General features: G+C 40.3%; 1 protein-coding gene across 1 annotated transcript in view; it reads right to left on the reverse strand.

Annotated features, from left to right (window-relative positions):
- TENM2 (teneurin transmembrane protein 2) overlaps nucleotides 1–24,144 on the reverse strand; it is a 616,650-nt gene that overhangs the window by 150,768 nt on the left and 441,738 nt on the right. Inside the window, exons 6-7 of the mRNA XM_039701625.1 lie at nucleotides 22,364–22,598; nucleotides 9,564–9,802 (exon numbers count right to left, since the gene is read on the reverse strand). Of these exons, the coding sequence (XP_039557559.1) occupies nucleotides 9,564–9,802; nucleotides 22,364–22,598 (474 nt within the window). The remainder of the gene's footprint in view (nucleotides 1–9,563; nucleotides 9,803–22,363; nucleotides 22,599–24,144) is intronic.

The following is a 24,144-nucleotide window of genomic DNA, read 5'->3' on the forward strand; positions in this document are numbered from 1 at the left end:
ATTGCATCTCTTTTCTCTTGCTGCCCCCCTGCTACCTTGTGGCCAGTTTTAACAGGATTCTCTATTTTCAGGTCCCATCTCTGCACCACATTCTCACCAACGTGCACAGGTCTCTCCTTGGAGAAGGCTCGGATCCTAAAGGCACAGTAACCCAGCACCATGAGGTACATGGGGCTCTGGTGCTCCATTTCCCAGTTCTGGTCATTTTAGTGTGCCTGCTGTGAAATTGCTTCTCTTCTCTTTCATTCTAAGGTTCTTTTGCGTTTTCCACAGACCAGCAAAAATGCCACAAGTTCATATCTACTCTTATATTACCTTGGAATACTTGCTCTGTACCTCTGACATTTTCCTAGCATTCATTAATTTTCTCAGCATATCAAGCACTATTTACCTCTCTTTTAAAGCTTTTAATAACTGAACACAGAAATCCTCTAGTGACAGTACAGTCTGACAGAAGGAGTATCTTTCTTCCGCAAAAGAAAATATTACCCTCACAACTCCAATTCCAACTGTCAGGAGCAAAACCTGAGTTTGTTGACAACCTACCTGCCTTGGATTGAACCAGCTCCCCTGGAATTACAGACAGGTTTCATGGCTTCCATATTTAGGAAGCAAAGCTGTAGCAAAAAGATCTCAATTGAGAAATGAAATCTCTTGATGGGTTTGGAGTGAGTACAATTGCACATAATTCAGTTTTCTATGTGAAGTTGGGTCCTGAGCAGCAGCAGTGGATCCCTGGCACTCTGCTGCAGCCAGCATGGATGGAGATCTCTGAGCAGCCCCTGCACCCCCAGCTCATTCCTCACCCTCTTGTCCCTGCAATAGAGATCTGCAGCCACCTGCACCTCGCAGGAGGTGGGAAGCCTCTTGCAGGAGAAATAAGTGAATTGAAAGAAGATGATGCAAATATACAGAAAATACAAAAGAGCACTGCAGGAACAGTGCACTACACCCAAATTTGAACAAAACAACTGTTAACATGCTGGGATAAGCAGCATCTATGGAACAGACTGTCTGACCTTTCCAAGAGCCTCGTCTACTCCAGGCTGACTCCTGCAAGGCAAGTGAGGTGCCACAGACACAGAGACACCTTGTTATCCAGCACGTGGGGAACCTGCTCTGCCACACTGGCAGCAGCATGTGGAAACATTTTCTGTTCTGTGCTTTTCTCAGAAAGTGTTTAGTAAGAAAAATGTTGGAGGAAATCAGCTGATCAACCAACCAGCAAATTAAAATAAAGCTTGAAATTCAATTAACTGCAGCACTGTTATGCATTATGTATAGGACATTTTAAAAATTAAATATGACACAGAGGGATAAATCTGGACACCCCAGAGAAGAAAACAAACTAAACCTAGAGCATATTTACAGTATTAGGTAAGGTTCTGTAAGATCAACATTAGAGAATGAAATTCCTTTTCCATTCAGGAACTGCATTAATACAAACGCTTGCCTTTCCTAGTAATTATTTAGTAATAGCCAAGATAAAGACATTAAGAGTGTTTTATAATCACACAGTGGGGTTCAGTACTGATTCTCTCATTATCAAATGTGCTCAACATACAAGTCAAAACATGATTTTTCTAACCAACTACATTTTTCACTTTGGCATTGCAGTCCAAGCTTCTGATGTCAGAAATGATTATGGGAAATTCAGAGTTTGCTGACTATAAAGTATACATGCACCAGGCCAAAAGGGAGCCTCTCCTTCCTATGCACACTGCTCTAACAAATAAAATAATTTTTGGCCTGCCTCTACCCATTCAAAGCAGCCTGTTGGGACCTCCAGGTCATGAAGAAGATAAAGCCACACGATCTCTGTCCTTGGGGGTCTTCAAGAGCAGATGGACATAAGAGATGACCCATTTGGAGCAGAAGAGGAATCCAGAGATTCCTTCCAACACAAATCTTCCTATAACCTTGCAAACCCAAATGTGGAGTGCAAAATCTGTCCCGGGGGTCAGACAGGTTGTCACAGAAGATGTCATTTTTCCTGTTTATAGCTACAAGGCTATCTTCTAAGGAATTAATAACAAGGCACAACATCACACAAATTTGGTGTATTAGCTGTTCAAACTGTCTGACCTTGGCAAGTAAATGACTGTATTACTGGACATACAGAATATATATGATGGCTGGGATCTGAGTAGTGACATGAGAAGGCAGGTCAAAGTCTGATGCAAGACTACATAAAATTAAACCCCAAATAAGCAAAAGCTGAAATAATCCTGAAAACTGTTTCTTAAACAGCTTTTAACACACTGCTCAATTCACCCCATTATATGGTGAGTAAAGTTTTCTGTGATATGTGATTCTCTTCCAATTTGTTCAACTTATTTTGCTCCATAAGTTCCCTACTCTGTTACCCTATCTTAGTATTTCCACAAAGTGAATTTAATTCCAATTTTTTATTTTGTCTTCCTTCAAGTTCCTTGAATATTCCTTGAATATTCTCTTGTCTCTGTAGTACACTTAAGCATTTTTTATTTGTGTGGGGTTTCTTTCATGGCATTCATAATGCTGCTTTAAGAGCTACATTAGCCACACTTACAAAATCCATGTCAAATCTTTCAAGACTCTATGAACCCACAGAGCAATAATTCGATTCCTAAAGGCAAATATGTACTGCTATACTTAAATAAATAAAATCCATAAGCATACTGAGTGCAAAACAACACAGTGAGTCAACAAAGAAACAAATAATCAATATAAATGAATCTATAAATGATCAACTGGTGATCTCAATCTAAATAACGGCTAACAGAGCAATGCTTCCCTAGGAAGAAATGAGACATTTTACACTGGTATTGAACACTGACTTTTCAAGAGAATGACCACAGGTTTATTTGATAGGTATCTCTGACTTGGCATTATGTTAGCAAAATTTAATCTTCAATATCCCTTATGCTTACCCTTTCCCTGAAAAATGGCCTCATCTCAGTTTGTTGGGCTGGGTTATAAAGCATGTCTCACTAAAATATCTCAACATTTTTTCATTATTTCCCCTCCTGGCTTCCTGCAAGTCTCATTCTGCATCTACTTATCTCTGCTATCTCTTTGGCCTGACAAATCATCCCAGTGATTCTGGGATTAAACCCTAGACCACTAAAACATTCCTAATATTAGGTATTTGCACTGATGAAAGTGAGAACAGGCTCTGTCACACAGCCATCATGAAATCCAGCGTATTTTCTAGTTTGTGCATGGCAGGATGGCAAGGGCACATGAAGTACAACCTGTACTTCACAACTGAGAGACAAAAGACAAGGCACCTCTGAGGAAGCCATTCTTGCAGCTATGGTTCAAAAACCCAACATTTCTGTTATACAAATAATGACTGTACTAATAAATTACTAATTGTAAACAGCATCTCTCTGTAGTATCTGAGTTGGCCATTTCCTTCCTGTCACATCACACTGCTCCTTTCTGTGGCACTAACACCTTGGCCAAGCAATGTTTTGAGCAGTGCAGGCACAGCCAGGACAGCGAGCACTGATGAGGCAGTTGTGTTTCTTTACTCAAGTTGAAAGCAATATATTTTAACAGCTCCTGGGGAGCACTACCAGCATGTGTGAAAAACCTTTCCTCAGACCCATCCTAGATTGTGCTGTGCAATTTGCATTAACAACCCAAAACGTGCCCTGAAAACACAATTCCAGTAACACATGGAAGAAAACATTCTGTGATCCTCTCTGTCCCCTGACTCCTGCCAAGGCTTCAGAGTATGTTCAGCCTGGTAGCTGAGCAAGAAAGGTTTTCAACTGCAAGAGCTGAGCACATGACAGCACTTTGGGAGTCATGGGAACATTGGTCTCACTCCAGTTCCAAGTGCTGAGTTTCATGGTATGAAAATGCCCCACAGAAATAGAACTGCCCAGGCTGTGAGCCTGCCCCTCCACACTGAAATCCTCCTGCTCTCCTTCTCCCCGAGATCTCTGCTAGGCAAAACAAAAGTACATTGGCTTTTCCTGGAACAGACTTGCAGATCAAGCTTTGGCTTGTGACTCAGCAAAAGCCCAGGAAAACTACACCCAAGGAATTTCATGTCAGAGTCCTCCTGTTCTTTGTGACATGAAGCACAAAGTGCAGCTGGAGCAGTTTGTCTCCAGGAGAAGTGTCTTGGTAACATAATGAGTCTCACACCTTTGGACTGTGGAACAGGGAAGGAACACTTGCTAGGCTAAAAAGCCACATCTGAATTTTGTGGACACAAGAACCAAAACTCCCAATCCCAGCACCTATTTTTTTAATGGAATGAAGCCAGATGCTTTTTCCTAAAACTCCTCAGAGGTAGCATCAGACAAGCTCATTGAGCTACTACCACGCTTTTCTCACTCAGATTGACTGATAGCAGTCAATAAGAATCACTGAATGTGTGACATTTAAAATATGACAGGCATATTCTAAAATTTAATTATTGCCCCTGACACCTATTTTCAATGCAAATTTAAGAACAGAACCTTCTGTCATCAGCTAATCTTGCAAGATGCAGCATTCCCTTGGTTTACATTGATTTCAAGTGAATCTGATCACAGTGATTGGCAGCCAGATGCCCTCTGCCTCTCAGAGGTTCCAGCTTTGCATGATTTTCCCTTTTCCAGTCTTGCTTTCCAAAATGTCTAGCAAATTTGATTTCAGTGAAGTCTGGACAAGACAAAGGCTGTGGTTTTTTGACTGCACAAGTAATAAACAAATGCAAGATAAAAAAATCAAATGAAATGGAAGATCCTAATTGTAAAGTACAACTCAGAGAGAGAAAAACAAATCAATGGGTACATTAGACAGGCACGTCAGCAACCTATTTTAGTGACTGGTCATCTGTGGAATCAGAGTCAAAAAGACAACCTGGCAGGAGTGGAAGAACTTACAAACATGAATGAACAACAAACTTTATCCAAGCACTTACATTAGCAAAAAATTGACTAATTTGGGGGAAGAAATGTGGGACTGGAGGATAAAATTTTATGCACACTGTACCATGTACAGATATTGGACCCAGAGATGAGACTTCTACTTCCAAGTCAAAAATCCTTCTAGATTTTTTTGTCTGACTCTCACAGAAACAAAGGAATACTTCTGTGTACAAGTGGAAAAACTACATAAATTAACCATTTATTTCCCTGTATCTTATGGTCTGTGGATAGCTATTTTTCAGGTTCTTATTTCAAATTCTAAAAGCAGGACATTTTCATTTGCTTAATTAACTGCCAGACCCTTTGGCAATTCAGTCCTTTCTGATCAAGTTTATGCAGAAACCTGAAATTTATCTTAAACCTCATGTGTCTTTAAGGTCAAATAACACTGAGGAATAAATGACTAATAATGCTTTCATGTCCAACATAGGCACTGAGGTGGTGCAAGAATGCTGCTCCCATGGTCTATGTAATTTTTCTTTTATTTTTCTTGAATCTTCTTGCATATGATAGCAGATAAAAATAGCATCTATTTGTTTCAGTGTGAGTATCAAGACACTATTTTCAAGTGAAACATCTTTAAACCCATCACAGCTTTTAATTTCCACAGGAAATAACAGTTCAGGTTTTTGGTTTTTTTCCTCCACAGGAAAGTCTAAATATTTAAATTAACATATTTTTAATGTACTGACATGTTGATGGTCAGATGTTCTTTGATGCTCAAAGATAGATTGGCAGAAATCAGAGCAGCATAGGGGCTTACAAAAATGTGGTATTTATGTTTGGCAGCAATTACTTTGTGAAAAATACAAGGTGACTCTTTTTACCCTCCTTCTTTCTTCTTTTTTATATTTTTCTCCTCCAACTTTGGCATGAATCAAAAGAGCTAAAAACTAATTTAACATGACAAATGCTTTCATCACTCCCTTAACCTCTGAAGTGAACACTCTGACAAAGACAATATGTGTGGTATATGCTTTCCTTTTGACACTTTATAAATTACTTTCTTGTAACTGGGTTTTACCACCAGCCCAATATCTTCAGGATGTCCTAATTTGAATGGCTGGTTCTACATTCTTCATATGTCACCCCTGGATAATAGGAATAACTCCTGGGCTCTGTGAAATGGCACAAGTCTCAGAGAGGACTGTGGGACAATTTCATTTCCATCCTGAATGCTGGAGTTTACCAGAAGGTTGTGCAATACTAGCAACTACTACTCTGCATTTTGTTCACATCTGGCTATTGAGGAAGCAGGAAGCAGTGACAAGCCTGGCTTAAATGTGCAGCCAGCCCTGTGTATGCCATGTAATGGAAAAGTTAATTGAAGTGACTTTTTTTCCTATTCTCTACTATTAAAAATAGTACAACAATTGGCCATGGGAACATCTAAAAGTGCTCTTTCATACACCCCATCTGCACTTTTCCCCTCTGTCTAGTTCTTTAACAAGAAGACCAAAAGTCACCTGATTTATTTTCAACCTGGTGAATTTGATCTGTGTTAAAGTTTCTGCAGAAACCCTGCCAATGTCAAGGAATTCAGGCACAGACCATTTTGTCTAAGAGGGAAAATGTCTGCACACAGAACCAAGCTTATTCTGCACAAACAGGTGCCCTGGACCACTGCAGACCTGCAGAACTTTTTCCTAGACATCAGTCAGGGTAGTTTGCAGAGGAAGATTTAGAAAATTTCAGATAACAGTGGTACTGACAGGCCTAAAAAGGAAGAGTCTATCTAAATAGCCAGACTTTGATGACATATTATGATACAAACCATCAATCTATACATATCTTAAAAAAGAAAATAAAACCCCAAGTTACCTTCTAACAAGGCATATTGCCATTATTTTGACAAATGTTTAACTTAAAATCTCAGTAGTATCTTTATTTAACATCAATTATGTAGTGTGGCAAAAAGTTCCAAAGGTTATTTATGCACTATGAATTTATTTTTAAGGTGTTAAACATGCTGCCTTTTCATTTCATTCATTGTATTTTTAGTTGTGTGTTGGAGAAAAGGCAATAGGAATGCCTAATAATTTTTAAAATAATTTTTCTTTTCCATCAGTTATGATTTCTTTTTTGCTTCTCTCTTTAAATCACCCTCATTATATTTTTTTCATGGTAGCCATAATTTTTTGTAGTCTCAAAGTCCCATGTTTAAACCTGTAGACATAATTTTTCCAGTGATCCACCCATATCAATTCTCCCATCCCTTTTATAATAGGACAATTAATTTAGAAATCCTGAAGAGTATGAGAACTTCAAAGCTCTCTTTCAGTATAATTTACCCCATATTTGCCATCACTGCCTTTTGCATTTTGCATTTGCAAGAGTCTTGACCAGCCCTGATACAATAACATTCACACAGCCCAGATACCCTGACAAACCTAAGGAGCAGAACCATGGGCTGCAGATTTTGATGACTTTTCCCACAATTCTTACTTTCAGCTAATGTAGCCCCAGTGATGCAACCTCTGCTATGGTAGAGAGCAAGAAATTTTCTTTGTGGGCATGTAAGGCAGAAATACAATAGCAGCACCTTCAAAGCCTTTCCTTTTTTCAAATCAGGAGATGATTTAGCACCTTAAGTCACACTGTTGGAGGACAGCAAGGGTTAGTTTATAGCTGATGGTCTTACTCCTGCTCTTTGTCAAGTGCAATGAATTGCATGATTTTTTGCTGAGAGTGAAGGAATTAGTTTAATAAATGGCCTACCAAAAGCACTTCACTTTTACCTTTCTTTTCTTCTCAAGCATACCACTGCTTTTTTGTTTTTTCTTTTCTCTCTCTTCCATCACTCTAAATTATGATCATGGTGGATCTACCAAGTTTATTCATAGGATTAATTTCAGCTATTTTCTGGTTGTGACATACACTTATTCTTTCCTGTGTATGGCACAAAGCTTGTCAGGTAACTTCTCATTATTTAAACCTTGAGCTAACACTCTCTCCTAAACCCTGCTTTGTTGTGTTCACTACCAGCTCTATTGTGCTCATCATTCTTTCAGCTGGAAAGAAGACCTCAAAAACTTCTGTCAAAATGGATCAGTTATGTCATTACTTGAAATGATAGATAATTCATCAATTATTAAGAGTCAATACATTGCCTTACATTTTCTCTTGTCTTAAAAATGAAAGTATAAAAAGCAATAACCACGTTGCAAAGCTTTGCTTAAGATTACAGTAACCTAAATACCAAGGAAAAACCACATTTCATAATCCATCACTTCAAAGTTATGCACATGATTAAAATGTTCAACTTACAGTATATCATTTCCCATGTGCATAATCACTCTAACAGGGAGCTGCTGTATGATAACTGTCAACTTCAATGAATTATGTGCTTTCCAATCTTTTCATTTATACACCAAACTAAGCTTGTTATTCTTCTGAGGCTTTCTACAGGGGCAATACAGAAAGATGGTTAGATCTGTACTACTCAGGGTGCTGGGATGTAGGTCTGGACTAAACAGACAGCAGGAACAGGCAGCCAGTTCTCTCCTACCATTGTATAAATTAATCACATATGGAAGCTCATTAGTATGAAAAATGGGTTTTTCTTAGAAAACGGAGTCTATCCTGAAGAGTCAGGTTATATAGGATCAAAAAAAAAAAAAAGAAAAGAAAAGAAAGAAAAAAAGAGTGAATTTCAGCACATCTTTATAGATCTTTTGAGTGCTATATGTGAGAATAGTTTCAGAGAGGAAATAAATCCCACAAAGAATAGGTCTGGAAAGTATTAACAGAAAATATTGTCAAGCTACCATAATTTTGCCATTTACTCAGAGAGCCTAAAGAGTGTGCAGCACTTCACTGTCATCAGCATATTGTTAAAGGCACTTTAAAAGGTACAAAATACACTGGTAGTTTGTGCAGATACCTAAAAAAACCTTTACAACAACAGAGAATGAGAGGGGACAGGGGAGGAGGAGGAAGTCAGGAATTAATTAAATTAAGAAAAACAAAATCTCAGCAGCATGTTAAAAACATCTCAAAAAAGCACAGAAAGGATCAGAACACAGTGTGGTCACTATCAACATATGAATCGTGGGAAATAAACACAACATTCAGAGTTTCTATATTTTTCCTTACAAAATGCTAAGGATGAGTGGAATACAGAAAATAACTGCATGCAAAATGGAACCATTTAATGATTCAAATTTAACACCACCAGGATTTAGGCACACAGACCAATATAGACTGAGAACCAGTAATCAAAATAATTTTGTTTTTTTTATCTAAAGGCAGAATGTGATGGTAATATTTGAATTCAAATGCCACTGGCTTCTGTTACTTATATGAATTCACTACCTATCACTTATTTTTTCTAAATACTTTTTAAACATATGGCACTGCATCAAAAAGTGATTACATCCCTCTGTTTGGACCATTTATGAGATGTGCATATCTGACACCTAAAGTTAACACTGCACGTTAAGAATCCTGAATCAATTTCTTGCTTCCACTGCTCTTACAACAGTGAACGTGACTTGAACATTTTATTTTTCCTCATTAATCAGTATAAGGAATAATAATATTTGCTCACTAAGAACACGCATTTTTGAAACATACTGGCCATCCCTTCATCTGCTGAACTTTCATTTTGTGATGCAGCCATGTGATTTGAGAGAGGAAACACAGCCTTACCTATGAAATATGCTAGCAAGATGGCAAGCAGGACTGCAGCAGCAATTGCAGATAAAGCAGCACATTTCCAGCTACAGTACTTGGAGGGCTTTTTCAGCTTGAATGCATTCCTGGAGAATGTATTTCTAGGTAACAGTCTGGGAGGTGGAGTGTAAACTGTTCCTGAGGTCAGCGGGTAACCAGGGGAAGAACTGCTGAACAGAGGAGTAGTTCCAGAAGATGTCTTAAACAAGAAATGCCTGAAAAACATAAAATGAAACAGAGCTGAAAATGGCAAGTCCTGTAGTTAAGACAGAACATCTACTCCTGTACCATTCCAGCTGCCACAGCCTGGTAAATTCAAACAAAAAGGATTTTGTAGGAAGAACTAGGGAAACGAAAATTGTTCCTTTTTTTGCTACCAGATCTTAACAACTGGCAATAAAATACAGTGTCAGGATATCTTCCTTAATCTTTTCTGTAATTAGATGCAACTTGACCACATACTAGCTAAAACACCAGCGTGACCCATGAAGTGTCTGGGAGTTCCCTGTAGAATCCATCACTCAAAAAATGTTCTAAGGAAACCACACTCTGAGTCTCATTTACACTCTTGGCAAAAGCTCCCCGCAAAACCTCTACGAACATACTGAGCAAAACCCATAGTCCTGTAGGAGAAGATCTTGCCAGAATTAGAATGAACCATGATTTTGTGGTTTAACAGCACACAGGTTTGGTTTGAACAGCTAAGACAATTACCAACAGCACATGACTCAGCAGATAAAACCAGGATTTCAGCTGCCCATACGTTGTTTAGGAAGAAAATAAAAGAATACGCTCTAATGAATCTCAGAAAATGCTGTCAACACATTCCAGACAGAGGAAATGGAGAAAGCAAACTGGAAGGCTGGTTTCTTTACATTAACTTCTCTCAGTCAGAAAGAACTGACTACAAACATGTTCCCAGTGAACAACAAAAAGAGAAGCACAGAATAAAGGCTGTGGTCTTACAAAAAGTCACTGGGTTTAAGACAGAGAGCTCTGAAAACTTGCTCCATACCCTCTCCCTTCACAGCTCTGAAAAACAAGTGCTTCTTGGAATCAAACAGAATGAAGACACTCAGTAATCTCCAAATCAAAATCACAGCCTAAAATAACCCAGGTCTTGCTTCCAATGTAAAATATGTTTAACATTTTTATTCAGATACAATCCAGTATGTCACTCTCAAACCACCTGTTAGAGCTTTAAAATCCATGCCACTCACTGACAACAACAATTTGGAAGTTGGAGGCTGAAATGTGTTTCCCAAGTATGTTTTCCAGCCCACCATCATGAATGTGCCTACTGTCAAGCCTAGATTAGTGCATACCTATTCTACAGAATACCAAGAAGTGATTTTAAAGGCATTTTTTGAAATATTTGTTTTGAAATAAAACCCAGAGCATAAGAGATTGCACAGAAATTGCATACAGGTAGAAGACAGTAAAAGGAAGGCTGGCTAGGCTCCCCAGATTTCTGATTAAATATTTCCATTTGAAGAAAACCTCTGAAAATATGTTTTTGGGATTTTTTTAAAATAAATCAATTATAAACTCTATTAATGAACATGAAAAATCACTTTGAAATTGCCTTTTTTATTGGTTTTGATACTCCAAGTGGCCTTGTACATCCCTTTCAACAGTGACCAAAATCTAGTTTGTTGTAGAAAATAGACAGAAACAGTGGCAGTATCTATCCACTGTCATAACTTTTTCTTTGTGCTTTTGAGGCTTCAGATAGGCAGTCAAACTCAAACAGGTTAATTCTAACCAGTTACTTCATAGAAACATTGGGAGTTTTCAACAAATAAAGCCACCCTTCTTTTTTCTTTGTTAGTGAGGGACTTTAGAGGATAGAAAACTTTTCTGCACATCATAGGTGATCTATGAGAAAAAGCAGTAAATGTAAATGCTAAAAACCTTTCAAAATTACTAGCATTTTAAATTATGAAAAACATCTTTCACCTAAAAGAAAGCAAGAGATAATGAAAGTCTGATGTCTTGAATCCTTCATTTTAAATGGTTCTTTACTTTGCAACAGTTCAATTAAAGTAACTGATGGGAAAACGATGTTGTGGGGCTGGTTGTGTCACACCACATCTATTGACTCTTCTGCTCCTTCTGTCTGGGCAGAACCTGCTGAATTTGTCAGCAGAAGCACGTTTGGTCCTTCCTAGCTGCTCTCCAGTGTTGGGAGCACAAGGCCACTTCCATGGTTGCATCCAGGGACTGAAATGACACGGAGCATGAGGACCAAGGGGGGCAGAAGGAAGACAGACCCAGTGAGACAAAGGCAGGAGAGCTCCACTCTCATCCAGGCTAATTCTGCCTCAGCCCAGGACTCCTCCTCCTCCTGAATCCTCAGGGCAGGAATGACCCTCTCAGGTTTGGACAGACAGTTCTTACCCTTTTCCTGCCCAAAAGCAGATCTTTCACAACCAAACTCAAAATTACAGTCCTTGGAACTGTCTTTATCTGAAATGCCTTTAAACCCAGGAATTTTATGTCCTCTTTAGCTGAGAAGGCAGCTACAGCACCAACAGAAATTTTAATATAAAGCATTGTTAAAGTAAACTCAGATATATAATGAAACTCTGCTCCCATTAAAATTGAATTAATGAATATCCAGATATGCTTTAATAGAACATGTCAATCATATCCTGTTGCATGTGAGAAGACAAAAAAAGTAGAACAAAAAAGCAGCTCTACTGTGATCCACTTTGAGATACATAAAGTATATAAAGAAAACCAAAACACTTATCCATGCAAACAGGATCTCTATGATATTGTTAAAACTAATCAGGACTTGGTAGAAGCAAAAAAAGGCAACTGAAAAGGAGAAGATGTCATTCTCAATGATAAAAGAAAGAATGTCATTGGATAAACTCTGAATTTTGTCACATTTTGTCCTACCCAGGCATTTCAAAAGCTGAAAGTTAATTGTCTCAATATGAGGGCACCTGACAAAGTGGCAGCCATCAGAAGATATCATACCACCTGAAAGTATATAAGTTCTGCCTTTGAAAGTTAAAAAAGACAATTAACTGAAGATGTATTAAATATCCCCCAAGACACTTTGGAAAACTGGCACTGCATTCCAAAGCTGGGGGCCAGGTTAGCAGATGTCTTTAAATCACAGCAAAGCACACCAGAAAGACTGGGAAAATAATGGACAAAACACTTGGACCCCCAGAGTTTTAAATCCAGATTCAGCTAGTAATGGAAATAAATTGACTTGTCTCAACTCTATCCCTAAACCCAATGATCTATAGCCATATTTTTATGTGAGATTTGACATGCTCTGGTACAACCAATTGTCTGTGGGCTGAAGCTGCACAGAGAGAACATGAGCATTTATCAACATTAATTACAGCCTCACAGTGGTAAGGCTGGGAGCATTTTACAATGCCTGCTTATGAAAAGAAATGATCTGATTTGTACCAGTTCACTTAATTTCAAATACACTCCATATAAGAATTAAAAAATTGTATTCTCTGTCTTACCTGTTCACCTATCAAACAAATTAAGAAAAACACATTTTCTACCTCACAATTAAGCATTAGCAATTTGAATCAGACTAGGACTGATTTTCTATTTTGAAAACATGGGAGTAAATTTGCCAAGTCTCAGCCCAGTCTCCCTAATTTCTGTGGATCAATAAGACAATTCAACCCTGAAAAATTCACCAAATATGGTTGCCAGTCTAAGATGATTCTGTTATTTCAGTGACCTTGAAAAGCTGTGGAAGGAGCTTGGGTGCTGCCCACAGAACAGGAGTGAACCCTGCAGCTCACTCTGTGCTCCGCTCCCCTCTCCCAGGCTCTGGCTGCAGGATTCAGGATTCTCCAGGTCCCAGGATTCTCCAGGACTCAGGATTCTCCCCCAGCAGTTTCCAGCACTGCTGCTGTGGGGTCACACCAGGGCACGCTGAAGGTGACATCTGGGAAAGCTGAGCTTGCCAGGGGACATTTGAGCTCTGGTCTGTGCACTAATGGCAAAAGTTATATTTTGCTTTCTTCATTAATTCAGAGCTCTCCCTAGCATGTGCTTTCCCACAGGTCAAAAGGACCTCTGCTGTTCAGGGAATAGTGGTCTGACAGAGACTGTATTAACATCCATATTCTTTGAGAGAACAATCAGCTTTCCCCCCCCTCCTCCTTTCTGGACAGATTGTCATGGCAGCACACTGCAAGAATGAGTGGAGGAAAAAAAAATTGGTTTTGCGATGAAAAACTGTAATAGAAGGGAAGAGAAAAAGACATTTTCTAACCCAAATTGCTTTTTTCCCTCCTCATACTGTCCTAAACTTATTCTGTATGAAAAAAGGAAAAAAAGGCATACAGAGAACTGTAATGTTTAAATTGTCTTTTTTATATTTTACAGGGTTTTTAATAGTAATTAATAAATAGAAAAGCTACAGGTCAAGATAATAGAAACAGCTCAATTTAGTTGTTCTAGGACTTAAAAATATCTTCAAGCTGTGGCAAAATCACATCTGTCTATAATTTTATTGGACATTTATTCTTAGCAGAAAACAATGGGAACATAAAACACTGGCTTTCATTGTGATTAAAAAAAAACAAAAACCTTCTGCAGTTTTCAAAGTCTTCCAAAAAAGTAGCCATGAGTCATTTTATGTCAGTGGAATCCTCAATGTGGCTGCCAAATTCAGACAGTGAAGTTTTATGGAACATTTCTGACTTCCAAACAAAAAGAAACCAAGTCTGAGGAAAAATGTGAGCTGTTCTTATGCTTGTTATGAAAAAATGAACTCTGAGTGGTGGACTAGTGCAAGCCTTGGTTACCTGTTTCCCAGTCTTTCCCCAAATCAGATCTATTTGTATGTTCTCTCCATTTTTTGCAGAAAACATGGGACCATCAGCCACATTTCCACATCTCAGGGTTGATGTGCTAAAACTGCACGGAAGTTTCTACTTTTTGGAGTGCCTAGAACTCTAAAGCCAGCAATAAAGCCTAACAAATGTTATCTAGTTGTGTTTAAATTGTACAGTTACAAGAAATTGTCTGAATCCTGTCGAATCCACAGACTAAACTCAGCAAGACAGATTTTTCAGTGGAAAGCTATTTCAAATACACATGTATGTAAACCCACTGGCCATTGTACACCCCTGTGTGCTGTGCACCCCCACACCAAAATAAATGCCTGTGGAAACAGAGGACAGTCCTCATGACACTATTTCAGTGATTTTCAGCCTGCTGCAGGTACTGATGCAGGAACTAAGGACACTGAGCAGTAATTCAGGATGAACAGCTCGGTATCAATGCCACACTTGTACCCACTGCCACCTCCTGATCCTTGCAGCAGCCCCCAGCACCCAGAGCAGCTCCAGCTCCTCAGGCTGCTGATTCCTTAAGGCTGGGCTCTCCACATCCGCAGGCAAAGTGTTCTAAAGACTGCAGAGAGCAGAGCAGTGTCACAGAGGCTGCTGCGAGCACCAGGCTGGCTTGTCACTGCCGCTGCCACCCTCTAACAGAGACACAGCTGGACATGTGCAGCACAGTAATTGAACACTGCCTGACAGCCAGGCAGGGTGCTGTGCAGAAAGGCAGGTGCCAACCTTTGGGCACCTTGATCTGTCATATTATGAAACAAAACCAAGCAGGCATTGCTCACAAAGGCACAAAGGCAGAAAACCTGCGCTGCGTGACAGCGGCAGCGATGGCTCTGTGCTGGACACCTCTCCACAGGACACCTGCTCTTCATCTGCAAGCTGAGATCCTCTTGGGTACACCTTTATAACCTTCTCTCTCCCTAATCCCACTGTGAGCTGACCCCTGGAGTGTTCTCTGGAGGCTCTCACCACGTGCTCTCAGCTCTGGCTTTTCCCCATAGCACTGCCCTGTCCCAGGCTGCTCAGAGGCTGCTGAGCTGTGACACTGCAGAGCTGTGACAGAGGCTGGAGAAAGGTGAGATGGAAAATATGGAGAGATATATCTATGTGAAATATATAGACTGCTGAACTGGGGATCACAAGCAGCTCGAGAGCTTGAGATGGAGAACACCAACTTGGAAAGGGCATAAAATCTAGAAGGGGAACAGCAGCTCCAGGGGCCACACGTCACCTTCCTGACTGGTGGCTCTCTGGTCAAAAAGATTCCAGGTACTCTGCAAGAGGTGTGAGCCCAACCACTCAGCCTGTCTGCTTGAATCCTACTCAGCTTTTGTGGGAGTTAGTCAGCTTTGCCCTTTAAATGTATGAATCTCCTCCTTTCACTACTCTATTCCCCAGGAATAGAGCAATCAAACTGCTGGTTAATGCCTAGTAAAGAGCAACAGGCACAGCTACAGACACAAACACAAACAATCAGGGGTTTTGCATATGTATGTGCATGAAAGTGTAGAAGGATCAGTCAGCAGATCCAGCAACATTTAGGCAGCTCTGAATCAATTGAACTATAGGAACTTTCTCTTCTTAAGCAGAAAACCTTGTGTCTTTTTTTGCCACAGGGTTCTGAATAGTTATTGCATAGTGCCAAGTGATGAAGTGCAATAATGCCTCCATTTGTTATTCCAGTGGTGAGGATTATGATAACAGTGTTTTGCATTTCAATGGGTCCATGCAGTTTTAACTTTCTACATCAATTAATGAACATAATTTCAAAACACTTCTATTTTAAAAGGCATACATGTAAGCTCTCCACTATCTCTGAATTCAACTACTCACTTAACAAGAAAAAAAGAAAAAGTACTAACAGTGCTTCTTCAATTCTGTAAGTCATAGAACAGAATAATAAAACTCAGAACTCAGAGAAATTTGTCAGTCGACACGTAAACTTAAATAAAGAGGAACCAAAATCACATAATTCTAGACTTTTTTTCATAAAGACCCTAAACATGCCTGTCTATTCCTGTGCAGTCACTCATGCTGCCTGTTCACTCTGCACAACCCAGAAGTTAAAAATGCAAATGACAAGATCATGAAAACATGCAATTATCTGCAATCAGTAAAAACTTCTTTGAGCTTATGTGTACGTGAGTGGGAGTACATCTAGATCGATTTTCTGAATCATCATCATGTATCCTGCTTTTGTAGTGTTTCTCTTCCCCCTTTTCTCCCTCCTCTGCATGCCTGTATTTGTTATGAAAATGATACTCCAGTAGCCTGCTAAAAATGACCTTTTTACAGTGCTTTTGGAATCCTCCAAGTACATGGACCAAATGTGTTTAAAGTCCTTGGGGATGCTTTTGACTGTGCTTTCCTTGACTCTTTTAAATGCTTTTGATTTTTAGACAGGTCCAGAATCCACCTATGCAGATTCCAATTATTTGTAAAGTTCCCACAACCTTTCTGCAACCTTCACATGCAGGAACAAGAGAATGAAGGAGTCAGTTCTTGCCCCATTCTTCAGTCTGAGAGGAAGAACCTGCTCTAGTATATGAACCTGTAGCTGCAAGTAAATGATAAGAGAAAATCACAAAAGACAAAGCAAAATTAGAGTGAGGACTTGTTTCACTGTTCTAAGTAGTTGTTTGTTATGCCCAATATATCCTAGGAAATCGCATTAACAAAAGGAAAAGAAATTTTGTTTCACTGTTCTGTTCCAGAACATTTTGCATCATGCACAAAGATATCAAAATATTGAGACATCGTTGAAAATAGGCAGACAATTGCAGAGAGCAGTTGTAGCTTGGAGCTTCAACACATTCAGGAACTTCAAGTTTACATATTCAGCTCAGAAGTTCTGCAGCTGATCTTAACACCCCAACGTGGTACAAAATGTGAACGTGGTATTAACAATACTTCAGATATTTAATTTCTTTCTTTAAAAAATTAATATTGCTTTCTCCCACTGTTAAATCCCTCTCCTCACGTGTCCTATTCTTGGCTCTTTTGCCCTGCCTGCTGTAGGCTGTGCACAGGCTCAGTGCACTGTGTCCATTCCTGCACTGCAATGAACTGGAGCACTGGGTGCAGATGTTTCCCAGCTGTGGTACCCCACGATTTGGAGTTCAAGCACTGCATGGTGCACACTGGGATACAGCTCACATTGCTGCTCCATCTTTGTGCTCTCATTCCTGTCCTCAGGCTCACCCCGAGTGACTGGGCTGGAATCAGACTGGCAAAGTAACAAATGAGGCTTGAACCCCAGGAAAAGGCAAATATTTTGAAGAGTTATTTTAAGGTTCATAGCAATTGTTTTCAGGTTAAATTTTCAGATTCCTCAATCTTTAAACTGAACTTAGCACAAATGACCTCAGATTTGGACCATTGTTCTTATACTACAGCCCACAAGATCTAAAGAAACCTATTTCATCTTCACCAGAAGGGTGGCCATTTCTCCTGAAACACAGAAGAAACATTAGGATATTACAGCATTCCTTAAAGCCTAGCATCACATCCTTGTGAGCAAGCACAAAAAAATTACAGACATAGATATAAAATTATCTTTGCAACTGAAAGATTTGGACTGAAAATATTTCAAATTATGAGACTAATTATGAGAACTGAAGAATAAGAGTAATTTCTATTTAATTCTACCCTTTTTTTCTCCTGAATTAAGTATTATTAGTTATAATGGTAACAATTAATTTTACATCAATATAAAGTACTGAAAGAGGCATTAGTAAATGAGGCAATTGCAGTGAAACATCCATCCATGGAAGCTCCTCTGTTCTCCTTCCTCACCAGTCATCCCAGTGCCCATGTGGGGTTCTCATCCCAGAGGATTCCTGCTGTGTGAGGAGCCATGGGAGCCTCCCCTGCAAAGCCATTCCTTTCTCCCTGTGCCCTCAAAGCAGTCCCAGCTTTAAAGCAGAGCACTGCCCCTCTGGCTGTCAGGAAGGAACTAGACCCACCCTGGGATGTTCAAAGGCAGTATTTTCATCACACATCCCCTTGGAAAGCAGTGATTAAAGCAGCAATAAAGGAACACCTCTCAGGTGGAGAAGGTAGAAACCAGCACTTTGTTAGGAGGAGGAGGAGATGCTTTGAAACAGACTGCAAGAGGACAATAAAAGTTAAAGAGCATTAAACAGCAGCTCTGAGCCTAAAGGTAAAGCAGCTAAATACTGCAGAAATGAACCATAAAAATAGCACCATAAAAATGCTACAGCCATGCATTACTGTGTCCTTACTTAGAGATATTTCAACCCTTCCGTTACAGCCCCTTATTTCAAAGAAAACAGAGGGATTATGTAGCCAGCCTGGTGCAGCCATAAAGCAGGGAAGGGAAGGCACAGCCCCTGTCTGTTTACCTGAACCAGGAACAGCCACACTAAAACCAAGCACACATCCCTGGAAGTGTTCCAGGTCAGGTCAGCCAGGGCTTTGAGGAGCCTGATGTAGTGAAAGGTGTCCTTGCCCATGATGATCCTAAAGCTCTTTCAAACCCAAACCATTCTACAACTAAATAAGTACAATTAGGAACTCTGCATAGGCATGTGCAAACTCATAACTCCACTGGAAGCAATGAGCTGCTGCAATACAGATAAATGTAATTATGTAACAAATACAGCACCACAAAGGATACACAAAGATTTGGGCACCGTTACCTGAAAAGGCCACATGAAAACATGTGCAAGCAGTAAAAGCTTCCTTTACATCACAAAGAAAATAAACCAAATATGATTAACAACCTCCAATCAATATTGAAACAAGACAGACAGAGAAAGGATGTTTGGAAAATGCGATGTCTCCAAACAGTCTGAATTTAGCCCAAACTGCCTAAGACAGCAAAGGAACAAAGGGAAGGTTAAAATATTCTTACCAGGGAAAAAAAAAAAGGCAACATGCAGACGTGTGTTGTATTATTCAATGATTTCAGCACTTGGTACTGTTAGATAAAGAGACATCTGGAATCTAAATTGTGATCTGAGTTTTGTAGTGCTGACACAAAGCATTCCCTTCAGACAGCTCAGGTGCCACCTTTTGTTTCATAATCAGTAATGTGACCACTTGCACATCATTTTCAGTTGAGAGCAGAATCTACTGAAGGTAAGTGAAAGATGAAAACTAAGAGTTATGAAACCCTCTCTTGATAAAGCAGGTGCTGTCAGTGCTGGCTTTGCCTCCTGAGCTCTCCTCTACTGAGATTAATAAACAGATAACAAGATAAAAAATTAGAGTAGTGCACTGTGAAGAGGCAGCATGAGAGGGGTCAATGTTCTGCAACAAGCTAAAGCTTTAAAGTAAAGGCTGAAGTAAAAAGTTACCAAAAAGATACCCTTTTTTTTTTTTTGTTGCTATTGGTATGAATGTAGATGAAACACCAGTTTTAAAGTGAAAGAATTACAGGCTAATTCTAAAAGCCTCAATGATTTCACAAGCATCAGTTTCAGTCATTTTTGAGTTAATATTTTCGTGATGAAACTTGTCATCAAGCCCTGTCAGGTGTGTAATTTCAGAGAAGAACTAAAATCGATCCTGAAGCAGCTCTGGAATAGTTTTGGAACACAGCAATTCTGCCAGGACATTTTCTAATAGCTTAATGCTTGCCTGTGACAAACCTGTCTTCCAAAAAGCTCCAATTAACTGTGGGGCATCCTGCAACCTCCAAAAATAACAGTATTCACAAAGTAACCTTTTGTCAGGTACACATACACTCCCAGAGGTTGCAGGATAAGAAAAAAGAGAAGAACCAAAGTCAGTAAAGGCATTCACAGTCACCTCTGGCTGGGAATAGGTACAAAATCAGACAGTAAAAAAACCCAGCCAGACAAATGCCCACTGCTGTGGCTCAGGGATGCCAGGATGATGGCAGAGAATCCTTCTGTGAATATCCCAAGGAATTCCCTCCAGGTAAAGTGATTGGTAAATTGGGACAGTTTTGAGCCTTCAGAAATGATACATTTAGGTATTGCTGTACCCAAGAACAATTCCATACAGGAAGAGGCAGACCAGGAACAGCAGGTGGCCACTCTACACCAAAATTAAAAGCAATGAACCACACCACAAAAACTAGTCTGGATGAACAGGACCAACATTTCCATCTTGTAATTCTTAGCAATAAATAACAAATTCAGGATGTCCAAATTAAGTTCTGTAAAATAGCAGAGGTTCTCACAAAAACAGCAGTTCAGAGTTAAGGGAGTTAGTTCCAAACCTTCAGTAAGCAAGAATCCCTTTCCTTTCCTTTTTTTGGCCATCTTGGTTTCGGATAACCTGAATTTGCTTTCCACTTCTTCACAGCATCCACGTTCCCATTTTAGCAGAGCAGGACAAAGTGAGGTGTGCCCCTGTGCACACCCCAGCCCAGCACAGACCCCCTGCCCCTCCCAGGCTCATATGCTCCCCATGGAGCTGTGACCCACCACTGATTAACCCCTGAGTACCAGCCTCGGTGCTGTCAGTGCCAGCCCAGCCACACCAGCTCCTCCCAGAGCTCCAAACCAGAGGAGCATCTTTAACCAAGTGTTGGAGGGGCTGGGCTGGGGCTGCATGGGGGTGTAATTCCCCCAAATGTGGCTCCTTGGGGTGTGATCCAGCAGAGCCCCTTGAAAGCCCTGGGAGGCTGCAAACCAAACATAACATCCCAGAAGCTGTGGCAACCAAGCAGCTGAAACCCTGGCACGAGCCAGTGCTCCCAGCAGCCCAGCTCCTCCACCTGCTCGCTGTGTTTATCACTCTCTGGGCAAGCAACACCACCCTGCTCTTCCAAGCACTTGATTCAGCACCACAATGGCTAATTTTAAATTCTGAGAGATCAGCTCTGCCAACTCTGCTATTTAAAGTGCAAGTTAAATATGTTTGACATTCCATACCCCAAATGACAACAAACCAGAATATTTAGACCAGAATATTTAGACCAGAATATTTCTCTGTCAGGCCTAAGTGCTGCACCTTTTCATTTATATGCTGCTGTTTGCCCCATAGGCATCAAGCTGTTAACATGTACAGAAGAGATTAAAATGAACTTGCATGCTGGATGAGGTATAAATTAAAATTATAGTACTGTCAGTCATGAATCTCGGATTGTTTCCCAAAGTCTCCCAAAATGCATAATGTCAAGTGAGCCTCTGTTTGTTGCTTCAGGAAAGGCAAAATGTATAATTTTCCAGCAGCACAGTCAATATGAATTCTAAGTAAGTTGTCCCTGAGCCTGCAATATAAATATGCTGTATTAATCGCATGAGTTGTGTATACAAGGAAGGTCCAAGTGAATAAAAGGCTTTAAAATGGGATGTGAGCAGTGTTATTCACTGTGCACCTTCCAGTGCAAAGCAGATTGGGGCTGCTGGGTCTTCTAATGCCACTCACTCCCTATGCTGTTTCAGAAAAACCACCTGTGACACAGAGGACACCATCTCCCAGCAAACCAAGGGTGTTCTCTGTGTGCTCTGGAGGACCACCAGTGGCATCCCCCAGGGAGTCCATCCCACCACCTATCGTAAATGCACAGTCAGCCCCATGGCAGGGAAGAATGATGCATCTGACTCCATGTTGTCAGAAGGCTAATTTATTACTCTATTATACTGTATTATATTAAACGATATTATACTATATTAAAGAATACAGAAAAGATACTTACTGAATGGTAAAAAAATAATAATGAAAAACTCATGACTCTTTCCAGAGTCCCGACACAGCTTGGCCCTGATCTGCCAAAGAGTCAAAACAACTCACACAAGAGTGCAATCAAGCAATCACCTGTGGGTAAACAATCCCCAAACACATTCCACATGAGCACAACACAGGAGAAGCAAACCACATAAGAATTGTTTTCCTTTTCTCTGACGCCTCTCGCTGCCTTTCAGCTTCCCAGGAGGAAAACCCTGGGCGAAGGGACCATGCTCAGAGAATGTGAATGCCACAAGCACCCACCTGGTCTCGAGAGGGACGTTGCTGTTGAGCACCCAGCTGTCCTGGAGCTGCACGGACTCGGGGGTGGTGGCCAGGTCGTTGGGTGCCGGAGCGGGCGCGTGGATCTGGTTGCGGCGATTGGTGAGCGAGTTCCTGTTGAGGGAGTTGGCAGAGGAATGGTGATGGGACAGGGAATGGTTGTGAGGAGGAGGGAGAGGTGGCCTCAGCGTTGATTGGCTGTGATGATTTGAAGGGCCTAAAACAGAAAAGAGAAACAAATCACAAATGTGTGTGGTGGCACTGCTCTCCTCGGCATTTTCAAGGGGCCGCTGCCTGGGAAAAGAGACTGTGCCTCTTGGACCTGTGGGCATCAAAGCCTGGGCAAAGCAGATCAGGGATTATTGGAGATCAGCAACACAAAACAGTGCTTCCAGCCTGCACAGCTGGCGTGTTGACAAAGACTCTATTTAAATTTTAAAATACTTTTTCATGGATTCTCCCTGGGGAAAGTCTCCTCAGTGGAGCAGCCAGGACAGCAGCCTAGCTGGACCATTCCCTACACCTACCAGGAGGAAATTTACCCCCCGTTTCTATCAGGGACTTTGAGCAGATGAACTTTAATGGATTACAAAGAGCCTTTGAGAATAAGGTCTTTAGGCCCCTATAAAACTTAATCAGAGAAATCAATCTTCTTTCATTCACTGTATTTTACCAATCAGCTTCAAATGAACAGGATTTGTGCCAGCACAAGAAGATTAAACTCCAAATATGAAAAGAGAGCAGCAAGGCAGTGATGGTATCTTTCATGTTATTCCATGTGATCAGGATTTGGCCTCTGTTTTTCTATTTAGTAATGCCACAAACACACAGCAAGATCTGCAAATTATGCAACTTTTTCAGTCTCTTTCATTGAAAAATAACAGATGATTTTTTTTTTTAGTGATAAAGAAGGATATAAACTTATCTCATTCTTTGAGTACTGATATGTTTGCATCAATAATGAAAAATATTTTTTTAATCGTTAAGGCAAATGGATTAAAATCACATCAGCACATGAAAAGAAAATCTGATAAGCAGGTGCCATTCTAACATTGTCACTTTTCTAAACGTAAATGTAGACTGGTAAATAAGTTCATGTGCAATTCCACACATTACAATAATTTATGTCTAATAAAAACAGCAAAAGAGAATTACAAAAACAAACACTATTATGAACTGTGTGCTTTAGACATTGTATCACTTTGTTTTCTAGTGAACATTAATCAGTAATACTAGAGAAATTATAATTCTAATGATGCATGTTTGTTTTTAGAAACTGAAGCAAAGTACTTCATTGTACTTAATGAATCAAATAATACAAAGAAAATATCACAAAACATCATTTGCAGCAAGACTGATCTTTGTCACATGAAAAAAAAAGAAGTCTAGAAATGCTGCTGAACTGAGTAATTACTGTAACTTAATTAAGGCACATATTTATAAAAAACCCAAAATAGACACAGAATAACACCCCAAACCCAAACCCCAGAGCAGCAGGAGGATATTTCCCTGGTATGGAACCCTGAGCTGCAGCAGCACTTAGGGACATGGTTGGTGGTGACCTGCCAGGGCTGGGTTAGGGGTCAGACTCGAGCATCTCAGAAGGTTTTTTTTCCCAGCCTGACCCCAGGGAGAAGCAGCTCTGTCCTGGCACTGCTCTGCAGACTGCCTGCCCAGGGAGAAGCAGGGAAAGAGCCTCTTCCTAACAGCAACACAACCAGGGAGCAGAGACACCGGCAGGTTTGGAGAGAGGCTGTTCATGT

This window comes from Passer montanus, unplaced genomic scaffold, assembly GCF_014805655.1.
Source record: "Passer montanus isolate IOZ18808 unplaced genomic scaffold, ASM1480565v1 scaffold15, whole genome shotgun sequence".
Classification (NCBI taxonomy): domain Eukaryota; kingdom Metazoa; phylum Chordata; class Aves; order Passeriformes; family Passeridae; genus Passer; species Passer montanus.